At 43.9% G+C, this 12,863-nt stretch overlaps 1 protein-coding gene across 4 annotated transcripts in view; it reads left to right on the top strand.

Annotated features, from left to right (window-relative positions):
- SFMBT2 (Scm like with four mbt domains 2) overlaps positions 1 to 12,863 on the top strand; it is a 115,184-nt gene that overhangs the window by 65,594 nt on the left and 36,727 nt on the right. For all 4 annotated transcript variants that reach the window (XM_051795219.1, XM_051795217.1, XM_051795218.1 and 1 more), the window contains 4 exons: positions 2,745 to 2,846; positions 3,472 to 3,619; positions 9,561 to 9,643; positions 12,182 to 12,308. In XM_051795219.1, the coding sequence (XP_051651179.1) occupies positions 2,745 to 2,846; positions 3,472 to 3,619; positions 9,561 to 9,643; positions 12,182 to 12,308 (460 nt within the window). The remainder of the gene's footprint in view (positions 1 to 2,744; positions 2,847 to 3,471; positions 3,620 to 9,560; positions 9,644 to 12,181; positions 12,309 to 12,863) is intronic.

Here is a 12,863-nt window from a genome sequence, read left to right as displayed (position 1 = left end):
TACAAAGGCTTTTTCTCCACTAAAGCTTTTCCATCTCAAAAATGACATTTAATGCAGACAGGCTTTTTACTTCCACAGCATTTCTCCAAATAAATGCATGCTCCTGCTTCAAAGAGGATTTTGACCCTCACAAGGGAGATGTACTGGAGATCCTGTGAACTTCTCTTGTGAGTTCACTCTTGCTGCTAATTTAATGGGGAAAATATTTACTTGCTGTGCTGAATGAGAAGGAGGATTTGATCCCAAGGTACATAGCACATGGAGAAAAGGGGATGTGCTTTTGAAGTAAAATAGCTTTAAATATTATTAGCTTTTTTTTTCATTCCTATCTGGTTATTTTTCCCCTTTGAAAAAAGCCAAAGCAAATAGAAGGAAAGAGACCAAAGAAAATGATTCAGATAAAAATGAGAAGCAGTGTGATTCGGTGTCGATGTATTTTGGTCTCAATCAACAAATCACTTTAAAAGTTGATGAAACTACTTGCATGTTTAAAGCTAAACATGATTAAGTACTTTGGTGGATCTTGGCTTATTATGTATCGAGCTGGATCTCAGCGTGAATTGAATCATGGAAGGTTTGATGGGAAGATGCTGCAGTGTAAGCTTGTTTCCAGATGCATGTTTTGCAAAGTTGCCTTTTCTTTGTAACCTCACCCTGCCAACTAAGAGACGCTGGGTGTGGATCCTAGTGCAGGAGGAGGCAGCCCTCCAGTCCAGATGCTTTTTGCCTTTAGGGATTTGAAGTTCAGTGCTGGCGAGGTTGGATTTTTGCAGCCACCGTCTTCTCCTGCTGAAGCCTTTTCAGTATTAATGTTGGCAGTTTTTGATAATGTTTCTGTCCCTGGTACTGTGAAACCTCCGTGTACATGGAGCCACATTCTCTTCCCTGCTTTAGACTTTAATTCAGTGAAACATTATCTGTGCAAAGCTGCTAGAAATGGGTGTCCTGTCTTTCTGATGCCCTAGTGATATGGAAATGGTGACCAGCAAATGCAAGTATCACTGATGGTTATAGAATCATAGAATCACAGAATGGTTTGGGTTGGAAGGGACCTTAAAGATCATCCAGTTCAAACCCTGAGTCATGGGCAGGGACACCTTCCACTAGACCAGGTTGCCCAGAGCCCCATTCAGCCTATCCTTGAACACTTCCAGGGACGGGGCATCCACAACTTCTCTTGTTCCAGTGCCTCACCAGCCTCATGGAGAAGATTTCTTCCTAATCTAAATCTGCCTTCCTTCAGCTTAAAGGCATTCCCTCTTGTTCTATCACTGCATGCCCCTGTAAAGAGTGCCTGCTATACTGGAGGGCTCTCAGACTCCTGGATGTCTGCTCCTTCCTCAGCCATTAGTTCCTTGAGCCCCAGGACAATATTGTTAAATCTTCCTCAGTTTCCCCATCATTGTATACTTCTGCTCTGAGACTAAACCCGTTACGATTTTTTATTTTTTAAACTGCTTTTTGTTTCTCACAGAAAAGGCTCCGTAACATTGCAGGGTTGTAAGATGAAAACAACAATTCACTTAGCCATGGTTGGAGCTTGTAAAAATCCTTATCTCTGGCAGCACCGGGAATGTAAGATCCCAAAATAGAAGTTGTTAAGTCTAACAAGCGGAGACAGTTCTTGGGAAAAGAAAGCACGATGACATACAACTTTGGATCAATAGAAAATCATTTTAGAACAAGAATACAGCATGTAGCAGTGAATGTAGATGGGTTTGTCATTGCTAACCACTTATTAGATAGCAAGCTTTCTGCATGTATTTTGGAGCAGCCTGTGAATGTGTGTTAAATATAACATCATCTCTTTTTATGCTTGTATTGGCTAATGCACCGATGGTTTGGAACTACTGTAGGACATTTTTATTGAATGAACACAAAATGCAATCATTGCTCTGGAATTAGGATGCCAGCTTGTATGACTATTAGATAGGGGTCACAAGGGATGGAGTAATTAGATGTTAAACACTAAACTGGTGGCAAGTTGGGAAGTTGAATCTGGGTTGCTTATGAGTTTCAGGATCCTGCTGCCATCCCCAAGGCTGCTTTAGGGAACCCTCTGGGGTTTGATCCCAGGTGAAAGTGTTTTGTTGGGCATGTACTTGAGCACAGCTGCCTGTTTTCCCATCAGCATGTTCCCTTGTTGCCCACATTTTGGGTCCGAGTTCAGTGTCCAGGCCTTAGTCCACCTGCAGTCTCCTGGCTGGAAAAAATACCTTTCCAACTTGCCATCTTGGAAACTAGTGCAGGTGCTTATTTTGGTGCCCTGCAGGTGCTGGACATCCATCAGGGCAAATCAGGGCCATCCTGAGCTGTTTCTATCCATGTTGTGCATTACCCCGAGAAATGTCAGGATGAGACCTGATGCTCTTGGACCCCTAATTGCTCTCTGGTCAGAGGTGAAGAGGCTCTACCAGGGGATGATTTTCAAGCAGCCATTTCTCAGGCAGGTCCTCATTTTGGTGAGCACAATCTCCTTGTTGACTGAGTTCTGCTTAGATGCTACTGATGAGGTGGACATACACTGTACTTTAGATATGATGAGCTTGGTCCTGTAGATGTGTCCTCTAGGAGTGAAGTTGTCCCCTCTCTTTCTGTGGTTGGGTTGGCACGAAAAGAACATAGGATCAGAAGCACTCAGCTAAGTGACAAAATCCACGTGGACACCTTTCAAATAGATTTTCAAATGTATTGGCTCCTTGTTGGATGTCACCATGTGTTCCTCTTCCCATGTCTTCCCGCAGGACCATGCTGATTTGAGAAACCACTTCTTCACTGTGGGGATGAAGCTGGAGGCAGTGAATTTGAGGGAGCCCTTTCATATCTGTCCTGCGTCAGTGACCAAGGTGAGCGCTCGGAAAGGTAGGGATGAAAACAGCCTGGTGAGGAACCTCTTACTGATTTCCACCACATTTAATAAAATTTGAGAGTGGTACTTAATTGGCTGGAGAACACATGAAGAAATATTTTTAAAATCCATGGATGTTTGTAATTAATGAATTGAGTCTTTCCCACAAGCATCCCAGCTGACTGTATGCACTTAGAACCAATGGGGATGAGCAAGTTCATCCACCACTTCCATGCAAAACTCTTTTGTCTCCGTCTCCCCTACATCCATATGGGATGTCTCCCCTACATCCATCTGGCAAACCTTTGGAAATAAAACAGTTGAATGGAGGCAGTAGCTGGAAGTTTAATTCACACTGTCAAAGGCAGGAGGGAGGAGGGCAGTGAAGTCTCCAGGATCACCTTCAGTCCCTGCTCAGCTGTGAGCCCACTGAGTGACCCTGAACCCCAGTGTTTTCCCTTTTCTCAGTTTACCCATCTCTAAAACTCAGACTTTGATGTCTTTGGTGGAAATACTTTGATGGAAAGAGTTAGGTGAGAGCAGGTTATTTTCAGTAGTTTGATCCCACAGCTTTCCACATTACCTGATGTTCTGACTTTGTTCTCTTCTTTTTCATCCCTTAGGTTTTTAACAATCATTATTTACAAGTGACCATTGATGACTTAAGACCTGAACCCAGCAAAATCTCAATGCTTTGCCATGCAGATTCCTTAGGGATCTTGCCAATACAGTGGTGCCTTAAAAACGGAGTCAATCTCACACCTCCCAAGGGTTCGTATTCCTTCTCAGTGATTTTCAGGTTTCCTCTGAAGCAAATTTGCATGTTATTATTGACTTTAAAACTGTAGTAGTGGTTGCTGCAGAGCATCACCTGAAGTATCTCAAGCCAGAGTAGCTCTCTGGAGTGACTGGGGCTGTTCTGGCTCACACCAGCCCATGAACTTCTTAGCAAATGTGTCTTGATGGATTAATGCCCATATGCTCTGAAGTCTGAATCAGGCTGAATTTATCCTTGTGAATTCCTCTTAAATGAATCCTAGCAATTCTTTGTGTATGTAGAGAACAGAAGGAGCGTTAAAAGTCCCATCATACAACGGGCAAACCAGGCATCTCCCTGTAGCATCCACCTGGATACAACACTGAGGCCAAACAAAGCTCCTAAATCTGAATGTCCAAACTGAACTCAACAGCTGCCTGCCCAGGAGTGTGTAGGCATTTCCTTGGCTGTCTCAGAAAATCCCAGTCGAGGGCTCATTGTGAGCAGTGTTCAGGTCAGAGCCAGGAGAAGCAGCCTCAAACGGTGCTATTCCCCAGCTTTCTAGTGGTGCAGTTAATTACTCTCCGTTTCAGACAACCCCCTGCGGTGTCCCAGCAATATTTCTTTGCTTGAAAAACGTGCTGGTTCTCTGGAATTTTAGATTTTTGAAACTGGCTGGCTCGTTGGTCCATTGCCAAAAACTGGCGTTGCTCGGGAGAAAAAGAAACACCTCAAAAAAAAAAAAAAATAATCCCACTGAGTTTTGTGTACGAAGATTTGTCTTAGTTTTGGAAAAAGTGTGGTGCTGCCAAACCCAGGGAAGTGAAGGGTTATTCTGTACTGGATTGAGAGTCCTCTGCTTTTTCAGCAGATGCAATTTGAAATTCCCACCAAAGTCCTGGAGCCCTGTGCGTGCAGCTGCATACGGTGCATCCATTATTACTCTGCTGCTTATACTGAAATAAACGTATTCAGTAAATGTGCTGTCTGGGGCTTTAGCTCCCTCCTGCTTAAATCCAGGTGAAATGATAATACCTGTGTAAATGCTCACTGATACTGGCCAGAAAAGTTGCTAAAAATGAAAGCAGATGAAGTATTTTCAGCTTTTTCCGCCCAAATTCATATGCAGCTTCCCCCAGGCTGGATAATTAACTGAAGCAGACCATGGGCCAGACATTTCTCTTTACAGGGTCGTGGCCTAATAATTTCCAATCTGTGCTGGTACAAAGCCTGTCTGAGATGGTGTTTTATGGGTCAAGTATGTGCAAACGCTTTTTTGGATGCCAACATTTTTAGATGTGTCTGAAGCATCCGTTTTATGAATATTTTTTCAACTTAGCTAGTAAAGTCCAAGGGGAAAGTTTTTACCTGGACTGATGCATCAGACCAGCAACCTGGTCTAGTGGAAGGTGTTCCTGCCCTTGGCAGGGATTGGAATTAGGTGATCTTCAAGGCCTCTTCCAGCTCAAACCATTCTGTGATTCTGTCATCCAGTGTGATGCCTGGTGATTGGAGTCTGCCTGGATGCCTGAGAAAATGTAGCAAGTCTCCCCTTATTCCTCTGATGAAAATAAAATTTACTTTCTTCTGTGAGATCAGAAATCCTGAAGGAAAGCTAGTTAAAAGGCATAAAGCCAGTGGCAGATAGATGCATTCTAGATGTTGCTGTATTTTTTACACTGTGTATGAGGGCTGCATGCCCAAACTGCATTTTAGCACCTTTGGTATCAAAAACCTTTTTGGTTGGTAGACAGGCTCTCTGAGTTGCTGAAATGTAATCAGATACTAGAATGATTCATTTAAGAATAAAAACTCCCAAACTAAACACAGCAAAACCCCACAAACCACACAAAAAAAGCAAGCAGAGGGCAAGTGAAAAGCATCCAGACCTTTACTGAGGGTGCCAGACTTCTCTGAGCAGAATAATACCAGCTTTGGGTGAAAAAAATGGCCAGGACTGACATGAGGGGGCTGCAATGCTGCAAAGTGGGGAAGGCTCTGGTGTGAGCTGGCTGCTAATGAGCTGGTCTGTACTAGGAGGAAATTCCACCATTTCCACCTAAATCACAGCTCTGCCTGCCCTGGAGTGTCCAGAATTGCCCCATCTTGCACCAGATTGGACCAGCCTCCTGCTACCCCAGTGCTCACACGTTCCCAACCAGCATCACCCCTAACAGAGAATAGGTTGACAATATTACTTCACCAGAAAGGTGCTCAAGCACTGAAACAGGCTGTCCAGGGCAGTGGTGGAATCACCATCCCTGGTGAAATCAAGAAATGACTTGATGTGGTCTAGTTGAGAAGGTGGTGACGGATCAAAGGTTGGACTCGATCTGAGAGGTCTTTTCCAACCTTTATAAATCTGTGGTTCTGTTGAGTGTTGCCCAAACGGCTCTCCCTGTTGAAAGGCAAGAAGTTCCCATGAAGCAAAAGATGGCAATGGAAGAAGTACCTTTTTCTTTGTGTGAAAAGAATTTCTTTGCTGTATTCTGGGCTTGGTTTTTTTTTCTTAATTTATGATTGACGAGGGGGTTTTCTGTTCTTAAAATTAACTGAATTAATTTCATCAGAACAATGTGCCATGTTGGGGTATTTGAGTTCAGAGTCCTTTATTTATCTGATAACCACTCTTATGCCTTTTTGCCTATCAGGGGTTTATTGAAGCCAAACATAAAGTAAATGAGTCATGAACAGGAGGTGCAAACATTTGCTACTACAAATAGAGAGCAGTATTTTCCTGTACAGTGCCAAAAATGAATACCCATTTACTGCTGCTGTATAAACATTGAACAAGCACTGTTTATATTTATTAGAGCTGGATTTATAGACCACTTCCCTTTAGAGTAACAACCATTGTTTTATGAGCTGTTTAGAGGGGGGGAAAACATTTTGATAGTGCTCCTAGTTGTAAGCCTTACTAAGGAAATGCCACTTCCGAAGCCTCCAGTACATTTGTATTGTTATATTTGCTTCTTGTTAGACTGCTGGGCTCTTCCATGGTGAGAGCTGAGATAGCAAACACAGCGAGGTTTTAAATGTTTGTAGGAGCAGCAGATGAATCGTGCAAACACAGCTTTCAGTGTTGTTACTTGGGCTGAGCCTTCCAGGATAACAGTGTGTGAATGCCATGTACCAGTGGAGGTACTGGGTATGTGGTGCCTCCCCATGTACTAAGGGAGGCAGCTTGTGGCATGATCATAGAACCACAGAATCACTAAGGTTGGAAAAGGCCTCCAGGATCATGGAGTCCAATCTTTGACTGATCACCACTTGGTGAGCCAGACCACAGCACCAAGTGCCACGTCCATTTGTTTCTTGAACACTTTCAAGGATGGTGACTCCACCACTTCCCTGGGCCGTCCATTCCAATGCCTGACAACTCCTTCAGTGAAGAAATTCTTCCTAATGTCCAACCTGAACTTCCCCTATCACAATTTGAGGCCGTTTCCTCTTGTCCTGTTGCTTGTTGCCTGGGAGAAGAGCCCAGTCCCCACCTGGCTACAACCTCCTTTTAGGCAGTTGTAAAGTGATAATGTCCCCCTGAGCCTCTTTTTCTCTGGGCTAAATAACCCCAGCTCCCTCAGCTGCTCCTCATATGACTTACTTGTGAGACCCTTTCCCAGCTCAGTTGCCCTTTTTTGGGTACAATCCAGCATGAAAATGTCTTTCTTGAAGTGAGGGGCCCAGAACTAGACACAGTAATTGAGGTACAGTGTCACTGTGATGTTCCATAAAAAGACCATGTACAGGTCAGGGCTTGTTTGAAGCCAGTTCCTGAGTGTGCTCCTCTTGGAATCATCCTCATTCTGCTGCTGAAGTGAATTACAGCAAACTCTCTAACAGCCCTCCCTTTTTTCATTCCTTCTGAAGTCTAAAGCGAAAGATCTTCCAGTGATTTCAGTGGCGCAGGGCTAAGCCAAGCAGTGGTTGTGCAGTGACAGCACAGTCAAGTTTTTACACCTCACAGTCAAGTTTTTACACCTCACTGAAACCTCTTTAATGTGCCTTTTCCATCCACTCTGACAAGGTTTTGCGTAGCTTGCAAATGAGATGCAAAACCTGTCCATGAGGGGTTTAAATCAGAGATGAGAAGTGCAGGGTATGGTCAGGTTTTTGATTCTCTGGCAGCTGAAGTTGAACCCCAGGTGATGTCATTTGTACAACTGTGTCGTGCCTGTCCCCACATGAGCCCATCCCCAACTTCTGGCGTTGATGGAGAGTGAGAGGGACTTTCACAGGGCAATTCTACTCTGTCTGCAGGAGAACAACCAGACCACCTCTAGATCTGCCTGTTTCTCTTGTTGACTCCTTGGGGAACCCAGGGTGACTGGCACAGCTGTAGATGTCCCCACTGCAAACATCTGTACGTGATCAGACAGATCCCCCTCTGACATCAAGTGATGTGCACATCTCTTGTTTTCCATTTCGTTTTACGAAGCTGAAAAGTCTGTGGCAAACAAATAACTGGAGAGAAAAAAGGAGATGGAGAAGAAGAGGGAAGAAAATACTATTGCAGAAGTTGTTTGCTAAAAAAAACAGTGCAGGGGTATTTTTTATATGAAACATGAACATTCTTTATAAGTAATTGCCCTTTTTTTTCTTCCCTGTGCATATTTATTTCTAGTTTTCTAATTATTATGCACTTTCATGCCCCACAGAGACAGGCATCTTAGGCTTTATCTTCATAATTTGTCATGTATGCAATCATTAGGATTAGAAGTTCATCTTATCCCATATACTTTGCATCTTAGCAGGATGCTTGGGACTTCACTTTCAAAATTTTTACCCTCATTTTTGGGATCTGGCTGACTGATAAGGGATTACACTCAGTATTCCAATCCTTACCCATAAAAAATGTCCCAGTTTTTATTGTTATAAGTGATTAATTCACATCGAATCTTGAGTGTCCCTTTTTGACTATCAATGCAAAAGGCATTTAGGGATGTTCTATGAAATGAGGCCAGGCTAGATGCCAGGAAGGGAGATTGAGGGGAGAACTTGGCCTTTGGGTGACTCCTGAAACTTTCCAGTGAGAGTAGTTCTGCCATAATGTTATTAGAGTATCCACAGGGCCCTGGACAGGATTAGCACTCACTGGTTTCAAGCACTGTAAAAATACAGATTAAGAGGCAGGCAAAAAAAGCCCCAAAAAGCAAATTAAAAAAAAAACCTTTCTGTCCCAAGAGTTTATTGCCTAAATAGCCAAGTAAGAATAGTGGATGAGCAGAGGCCTGATTTGTTTTTCTGTGATGGGACTCTTTGAGAGATGCTCACTTTTACCTAGAAGCAGAGGCTGAAGGGATCATGTAGTTGCTGAGATTGGGAATTTTGTGGTCATTTTCCAGCTCTGCTCCAGGTTTCTCTAACATTCTTACTGTGATGGTATTCAGCTGGGAAGTCAGTCATGGAGGGTACATCCATGTCAGTGAAGAGGGGGCTTATCTCATGCTTTGAAAGAGAGGACGAATCAGCTTCTGATTGTGCTGATCCTCTCCCTGTCCACTGCTGAGGGACCAGCTCATAACCCATGTCCAGCTCCACAACCCCATCTTTTAGATAGCTAAAGGAAGAAGAAAGAAGTCCATGAGCAGCCCCACCTGGAAATTGGGGACAGCAGCACTTCTCAGTAGTTATGGGTTTATTAAAAGTTGGTAGATGCTAACAGAAAAGGGAAAATAAGGAAAATATTTATGTTTTATTACTTCTTAATGAAGAGTTTGAGTTTTCAAAGTGAAATGCAGAAGGTGTGTGAGTGAGGGCTGGAGAAGTGTTGACATTGGCTCTCATGGATTATAAAGGGTCATGCAGAGAAATTGCCTGGTGATGCTGCACAGTTCACTGAGGTGGAATGGGATGCTGAAACACAGATGTTCATCTGCTTGGGGACCATTTTGTGCTCTCTCTCTCCGGTGTGAAGTGGTGGCTGATGGCACTTTCTGTTTTGTCCTCCTGCAGGTTACTCTGGCCAGGACTTTGACTGGGCAGACTACCAGAAGCAGTGTGGAGCGGAGGCAGCGCCTCACCTGTGCTTTAGAAATGTAAGTTCTTCCTTTGGCCTTGGCATTGCTCCTGTCTGTCCATGGGAAACAAAACAGCTTGCACAGAAAAGCTGCAGCAAGGCTTTGGGAGGCTCCCCAGACCACCATGAATCGGCGTTAGGAAGGGAACTGGAGAAGTGTCCCAGGTCTCCATCCCTAAAAGAGAAGAAACTTTTCCTCTTGTCTTTATCTGATTAGTTTTCTGCTCTTCATCTCCTCTCTGCTTCTGTACAGCACTTAGCACAAGAAGGATCTCAACTGACCATAACAAGTAATTCAAGTCCTATTAAAAAAAAAAAACAACGAGGTAAAGAAGTTGAATGGTTTCATCTGTCCCTTTTCACATTTTGGATGTTTTCTCTGGTTCCCAGGGGGATACATGTAACCAAACCACATGTCTTTCAAAGCTAAGGTTGAAAATATTGAGTTCATAGTATGAGAGGAGTGATTAACCCTCATGGATGGGGTTTGGGACAGTTCATGTGCTTCCTTGATGCAACAGCAGTGATGCGAGAGTGAGCAGCCCATCATTATGCTGGAGTCCATAAGATTCAGAGCTTTGGAAAAAATGTTTTACAGGATGTTTTATGGCGATGACAATCCTGTGTGACTTGATCTGACAGGTATTCATCACTTGGGGAAAGGCAGATCCAGCTTTCTGCCTCTTCCAGTAACTTGATGCTCTTCTTCATGTGCCCATCAACTGATTGAAGTTGAGATCCCATCAGTAACCGAAAATGTTACTGATGATGGTACCTAAATGTTACTGGTGCAACTAAAATGAGCACAGAAGGGTTTGTGAAATAAACTGGTGTAGTGGATGACGGACAAGCAGGTTCCTCTAGGAATTACATTTTCACTCTACTCAGAAGTCACAGGACTGGGGGACGAGGTGTTTATGGAAAGCAGAATGGAGACAGTCTCACCAGGCACAGGTTTTGCATGGCCTTGGTCATGTGTGGTGGCCCAAGGGCAGCTTGTCTTGGAAGCTTTGATAGTGAACTGATGAATTTTCTGTTGATGAATTCAGAAGACCTGTACCTCAACAGACCCTGACTTGAGAATCAAATTAGGGTAAGGATTTCTTTACCCCATTTATACCCCCTATGCAGAGCCCTTTACCTAAAGGGACTTTAAGTGAAGATTACTGAAAGTGGTGAGGGAAGCTGGACAGTGCTGCTTCACACCAATAGAGAGGGAAAATTGTTGTGTTTCTTCTCTTCTGCAGTCACCCCTCCCTTTTCCTTGTATCTCTTTTCATTTTACCAAGTAACAGATCTGTTCTCTTAGCACTGGCAGCCTTGAGAACAGTCTCTGTATAATATCCTCCAAGATTAAATCAGGTCTTAGCACTTTTTTGTCCTTTTTTTTTTTTCTCCTAAGGAAACATTCACCAAATGAACATGTGTCTGTTATTCTTTCACTCTTGATAACACAGTTCTTTGCAGAGAGATGCAATCTCTCTGTTGTCATTTGTTCAACCTCCCTGGCAGGTTTGTCCACTTGATTGAGGCTCTGAGGGGCTCTTTGATAGAAGCTTTATGCAAGCACATCTTCCACCTCGTGCAGCCAGATGTGGTGTTGGCAGTGGATGTGCTGTAACTGTTTTCCCAGGGGGAATTTTCAACAAGGAGAGGCAGTTATGAAATGGATTGACATGACCAAATGCTTAGTAAAATAAACTCCCAGCTAACTGTTTTGCCATTGATTCTGTACAAATGAGCCTCCAGCACCGAGTGGCAATGAAAGGAGACGGTGCGATGATAAATGATGTTTCCTTGTTAGGCAACTAAAAGGCATTTAAACAAACTCACCCTGCTTTTCTGCAGTCCTGGCCGTCAGCAGCTTTAAGAGGGTGAAGCTGATCTGGGTGCTGAGCAAGGCTTGAGACAGTCCAAGTGATATTTGAGACTAGCGGCACGCTCTTGGATGCAAAAAAGACCAAATCCAGAAGTTTTTGGTCTCACAGAGAGCTCCCAGTGATGGCTCAAGTTGAAATTCCCGCAGTCCTTGTTGCTATAAAAATGGCAGAAGTATTGAATTTGAGCCTGGCTTCCAGTTTCTCACATGGGGTGGCTGGATGGCAGATTGGTGTCATTTTGAGTCAGTGACTATTATTACCCATCCCAATTATTATTAACCACAATCTCAGCCAAGAAGGGGAACCTTTTCATACTCCCGTGGGCAAAAAGAGAGGGGTGCAGAGGTGCTACCACTGTTGCTGATGAGCTTGGTCTTGCCATGGTGGGTCTGTCTTGGAGCAGACTGGCATTGGCTTTATTGGACATGGGGCAAGCTTATGGCATCTTCTCACAGAAGCCACTGCTGTAGCCCCTCTGCCACCAAAACCTTTCAAACTCAGTACAGATATCCAGGGCAGCTCCATTTTGAATCCAGATGCTTTTTTGTTCTTCAGTGTATCCTGCACTTCCAGTGAAAAGCAAACCATGCTAAATTTGTGCTTCCCACTGGACAGCCTGATTGAAGTCACACAGTGCTGCAGTGCCGTATTTCAGTTTTGGCTCTTGACTCTTTCAGACATCCTTCAGCCGTGGCTTTACTAAGAACATGAAGCTGGAGGCAGTGAACCCCAGGAACCCTGCAGAGATATGTGTTGCTTCTGTCACCTCAGTGAAAGGACGGTTAATGTGGCTTCACCTGGAAGGTAAGTGCTGTAACAGCTTCTTCTGCTTGCCTGGCTCACTCACTCAATTTTGTCCTTCATCCTCTGCACAAAATTGCTTTCTTCAGCTTTTCTGTTTTATACATGTTGACCAATAGTGTGTTCTAAAGAATTATCTTTCCCTGATCTTTCTCTGAGGGAGCTGCAAGCCCTTCCACCCTCCCAGCCATGTGGACTCTTATCAGCATGACCTCCATTGACAACAGAAACCTCTTTCCTGCCCTCATGGTAGACCTCCATCCTGGGAATGGAAGTTTGCCTCTCTTGTGCAGCTGAGACTTCCACTGTGATTCCCAACATGCTGTCATGGTCTCTCCTGACCCCCAGCAACCAACTTCCTAACCCTTTCTCCCTCTCTCCTTCGCTCTCTCCCTCCCTCTCCTTTTTTCACCTATGTCCATAAGACTTTTGCAATATATGCTGTTCCTTACCATGGCCATCTCATGCTCATTTCCCTCCTCCCTGTGGCCATGTAATTTTCTTTGTTGATCTGAGAGGAATCTTGAAGTCACTAACTCTATTCTATAGACTTTAGAA

Source organism: Manacus candei, unplaced genomic scaffold (assembly GCF_025592945.1).
Source record: "Manacus candei isolate 608988 ecotype Guabito, Panama unplaced genomic scaffold, ASM2559294v1 h1tg000042l, whole genome shotgun sequence".
Lineage (NCBI taxonomy): Eukaryota > Metazoa > Chordata > Aves > Passeriformes > Pipridae > Manacus > Manacus candei.
Note: the sequence above shows the minus strand (reverse complement) of the source record. Positions and strands in the feature narration are given on the sequence as shown.